The sequence below is a fragment of the Barbus barbus genome (assembly GCF_936440315.1).
Source record: "Barbus barbus genome assembly, chromosome: 3".
Lineage (NCBI taxonomy): Eukaryota > Metazoa > Chordata > Actinopteri > Cypriniformes > Cyprinidae > Barbus > Barbus barbus.
This window is the reverse complement of record NC_136731.1, coordinates 14,835,021-14,839,923: the sequence shown is the minus strand read 5'-3', so window position 1 is coordinate 14,839,923 and position 4,903 is coordinate 14,835,021. Positions and strand designations below refer to the sequence as shown.

The 4,903-nt window shown below is 32.4% G+C and overlaps 1 protein-coding gene across 1 annotated transcript in view; it reads left to right on the top strand.

Moving 5' to 3' along the window:
* The first annotated feature begins 1,576 nt into the window (after positions 1-1,576).
* Positions 1,577-4,903, top strand: part of LOC306852944 (E3 ubiquitin-protein ligase TRIM69-like) — a 9,414-nt gene continuing 6,087 nt past the window's right edge. Inside the window, exons 1-3 of the mRNA XM_079390062.1 lie at positions 1,577-1,701; positions 4,191-4,291; positions 4,860-4,903. The exon at positions 4,860-4,903 is cut by the window's right edge and continues 55 nt beyond it. Of these exons, the coding sequence (XP_079246188.1) occupies positions 4,232-4,291; positions 4,860-4,903 (104 nt within the window). The 5' untranslated portion in view covers positions 1,577-1,701; positions 4,191-4,231. The remainder of the gene's footprint in view (positions 1,702-4,190; positions 4,292-4,859) is intronic.

Below are 4,903 nucleotides of genomic sequence, written 5' to 3'. Positions count from 1 at the left end.
ATTTTTTGAGTGAACTAACCCTTTACAAGTATTTAAAACACTGTACATTATACATAATATTACGAAAATAAAAGGGCACTTGAGTGACTATTTTCTTAACTCACTTAAGTACACTTTGTAATATTCAAATTGATGCATTTCTTTGGTGAGATACAGGTGTGTGTTTTATTTCATCTATAAAATCGGGTCAGGTTAGCCCAACATGTGTTCTGTCCTGGATTTACCCAAAATTGGGTTGTTTTTGCAGGTGTTTTTTTTTTTTTTTTTAATTAATTAAATTGAAATAATCTTTTGTCATTCTTTAAAGAAGTGCACATGTAGAGTACTTGATTAGAATTTATTGTGTTGTTTGATATTACATTTAAAGTTTAAATGTACTAAATTGCAACTTTTATCACTGTTTAATTACAAATATATTTAAATAAATTACATACTTCAATAGAAATGACATTAAAGTGGATTTTTGCTTGTCAGTACATTTCGCAGCACAATTTAAAGACAGAAAAGTAAAAGGAAATACAGTGTCTTAGTCGAAAAACTATTGTATTAATATTATATATTTATAATAAAAATTACATGGATAACATTCAATTCAAGTTTATTTGTATAGCATTTTTCACGATACAAATTGTTACAAATCAGCTTTACAAAAAAGTAAAGTTTCTACAATATATTTAGTAGCAGTTATTGATATTATTTGTGTTTTGTATTATGTACATATTCGTATGAAAACTGTGCCAACTTTGGTTTAGGGGTAATTCGTAATTAATAGTAAAATGTGACCCTGGAGCAAAAAAACCAGTCTTAAGTCGCTGAGGTGTATTTGTAGCAATAGTCAAAAATACATAGTATGGGTCAAAATGATTGATTTTTGTTTTATGCCAAAAATCATCAGTATATTAAGTAAAGATCATGTTCCATGAAGATATTTAGTCAATTTCCTACCGTAAATATATCAACACTTAATTTTTGATTAGTAATATTCATTGCTAAGAACTTAATTTGAACAACTTTAAAGGTGATTTTCTCAATATTTTGATTTTTTTGCACCCTCAGATTCCAGATTTTCAAATAGTTGTATCTCAGCCAAATATTGTCCGATCCTAACAAACCATACATCAGTGGAAAGATTATTTATTCCACTTTCAGATGATGTATAAATCTCAATTTTCTAAAATTGACACTTAAGACTGGTTTTGTGGTCCAGGGTCACAAATGCATACGCAATAGTTCTTTACCACCAACAAATACAATAAAATGACTGATGCATAATACATCTTATATAGTTTGAAGAGGATTACATTTTAATTTATGATGATTTTACTGGCAGAAACTATAGTGAATTTCATTTGGGAGAAAGAAATGTCATGATAAATAAATAAATAAATAAATTTTACTTTTGATAGAGAACCATATAACTATGTTCTAATTTTAATAAAATTTGAAGACAAAAGCAAAGAAAAGAAAATTCATAATTAAGTATAGACTCACTTATCTCGGGCCACAATAAACATGGAGCCGCTCTCATACCGCATCTGTTTTCCGGAAAAGCCCGAATGACGTTCGGCTCGTGTTCGGTTCTGCGAAGTCATTGTATGTAAACAAGGTCAAGTATTCGCTGCAGCATTCATTCTCCTCCGACTCGCTGCACGACTTTCTCTGTGGAAGGACCCATCCTGCGGCACAGCACACCTCTCACAGGTACAGTTATGAATGCATACATATATATGGTGCTATGCACGTTCAATTATTTTCTCTATGCCTATTTTCTGCAAACCTTGTGCAGCATGTTGTTTTCTCATGTAGGATATGAAAACACAGCATGCCATTGTTTACATACACTCGCAGTGTGAAGATCATGCGAAATATGTTGTGTAGGACTGACTTGAGAATGTCGTTCAAGGGCATTGTCTCGTCGATATACATGAAAGAGCTTGTGCAGTGCAGCAAAGTCATGTGTCTCTTCCAATATTAATTCAGCTCGAGACGCTTGGCAGAATTACAATGCAGTCAAATTTACATCTCTCAGAATTTTATTATATTAAAATGCATGATGATATTTATAAGCCTTCTGAACTCCATTACAAATGCTGACATTTGAAATCAAATTGCACGTACAGTATATATGTATATATATATACACACACAAGCCCTTTTAAAATAGGAGACGATTTTGTGAGATAGTTTTGAAGTCTTACCAGCAATGATACAACAGATTATTATAATTGGTAATTATTCATAATTTAGTTGTTTTAGCTCGAATAATTTATAATATCAAACAAAATGACAATCTAAGCTATGAAATGACTAATTTCTATTTTAATTACTGCAAATGAGCAGCAGCACTACATTCATCCTCTTTGTCTATGTTTTATTACTATAAGTTAGTTTGTAATGTCTTTAACCCTGTTAACAGGAGTTGTTTGGATAATCCTCCACCACACGATTTACCCGCGGATGATCGCCACAGCTTTGAGTCATGTGTCCTCTCACCTTCATTTAAATAATGAACAAAATGAGCTTTTGCATAGAGTCATTTTTATTTTCTTTTGTAATCTTAATGTCCGCAAGATGTTTTATTTTTTTGTCGTTTTTGCTCATAACTTGATTTTATGACAGATAATATGTGGGAAAAAATAGCTCTGGCAAACACCCACAGCACTCCAGCATGATGGTGGTGGGCAAGCATCACTTATTATCTTCATAAAAATGATCAAATCTGGTTTTGTTGTCATGCTACACTCGTGAAAATGAAGTACATTTTAGGATTGTTTTAAAAGTGTGCTTATTATTGAAATCATTCACTTTAAAACATTGGTCTCCAACTCAATTCCTGGAGGGCCACAGCTCTGCACAGTTTAGTTCCAACGCTAATCAAACACACCTGATCCAGCTAATCACGCTCTTCAGGATCACTAGAAACTTCTAAGCAGGTGTGATTTGGAGCTAAACTGCGGCCCTCCAGGAATTGAGTTTGAGACCAATGCTTTAAAAGAATAGGCCTAACGTTGCTTAAGTGCAAACTGAATGTTATGTTTTCTGATACTTAATTGCAATTAAATAAAAATGTATTATAGTTAAATTTATATTAAATACCATTGCAAAAAATAAATTAAAAAAATTATAAAAATAGGGTGCTTTTTGGCCCACTTAAGTAAGACTAAGATCTCAATATGTAATTATATAATTGCTTCTATTGTCTTTGAAATATGGTTAAAGTGAACTGCTGAATGTACTGACAAACATATATGATAAGCTAAAATATACTTTAATGCCATTAATTTTGAAACGTTTGCCATGTCACAAAGTGCAAATTTAAAAAAAGTGTACTTAAGTGTTTAGAAACAGTCATAAAAGTATACGATCTTTAAGTGCACTTAAAGTGGCCTTTTATTTCATTATTATATTATCTCTAAATATAGTTTGAAGAATGTGACCCTGGACCACAAAACCAGTCATAAAGGTACATTTTTTAAAATATTAATTAGAATAAATAATCTTTCCATTGATGTATGGTTTGTTAGGACAATATTTGGCCGAGATGCAGCTATTTGAAAATCTGGAATCTGAGGGTACAAAAAAATCAAAATACTGAGAAAATCACCTTTAAAGTTGTCCAAATGAAGTTCTTAGCAATGCATATTACTAATCAAAAATGAAGTTTTGATATACTTACGGTAGGAAATTTACACAATATCTTCATGGAACATGATCTTTACTATACTGATGATTACTTAATATACTGATGAAAAATCAATCATTTTGACCCATACAATGTATTTTTGGCTATTGCTACAAATATCCCTGAGCTACTTATGACTTATGTTTTGTGCTCCAGGGTCACAAATATACTTTAAAGATTTTAGTACACTTTCAATACAATTAAGCACACTTATGTTTCTCAAGAGTGTAGGCCATGCGGTTGTATGTTGTATAAACATTGAACTCCTGAAGCTTTGCTTTATTCAGGTCAAGGGCAAGGTGTGAGTGTTTTGGTCATAAAAATCAGTCTTATATATCTGCTTAGTGTTTAATCATTTATCTTTTGTCAAAGTCAACAAACAGTCTTCTGGGTTGACGCGTTGTTTTTGAAGTTTAAAGTAGGTTTGTGTATCACTCAGCAAAAAAAACCTTTAAATGACCTATATGTTTTGACAGAAAACCTTTGTGATTTCCTGTCTTTGCTGTAGTTGTTTCCTCTGGTGAAGGATTTCTGTGAGCAGCAGCCACCATGATGCAGTGTCTTCAGTTTCTGGTCGAACCAACCAAGAATGTTACAGAAAAGTTTAAGGTGTCTTGCACAAATATGTTGTCAATCTGTTCTTACATACAATGACAATCTTTTAGTCGAAAAGTGAGAAAAAAGGCTATTTTAGCTGGTCATTGTGACTGATTTCAATAGCTTTGAGTCTTTTGCTGCTCATTAACAGGAGACAATAACACAGGAAGTAGACCACGCATGAGCTGCATTTTAATGAAACACTGTTCTTGTTTGTTTGCTGTTTGCCTTAATGAACAACTTTAACTTCCTGAACTGACAACATGCTGAAATAGTTTCACGTAGCCAAACTTTTGAACTTTCAGATTAAAGACTGGTCCACATTACAGCTTAAAGTAGCCAAGAACCACCCACACGACAGGAAGAGACTTTATGAATAACATGAAACCAGACCGATCACAGTTTGTTTTGTTTTAATGTGACAATTTCTGTCAACCCAATATGAACAGATTGATTTGTTCTTTTGTGTTTCATGAATAGGGCCTATAGGCAGTCCATCACTGAGACTAGCCTTGAAATAGCTTTGAATTTTTAGCATTTACCAAGATTCATATAACATTTAATGAATTTATGCATTCAGGAGTTTCGTAAGAACGTGAAAAATGAGAAGAGAGAACCACTGGA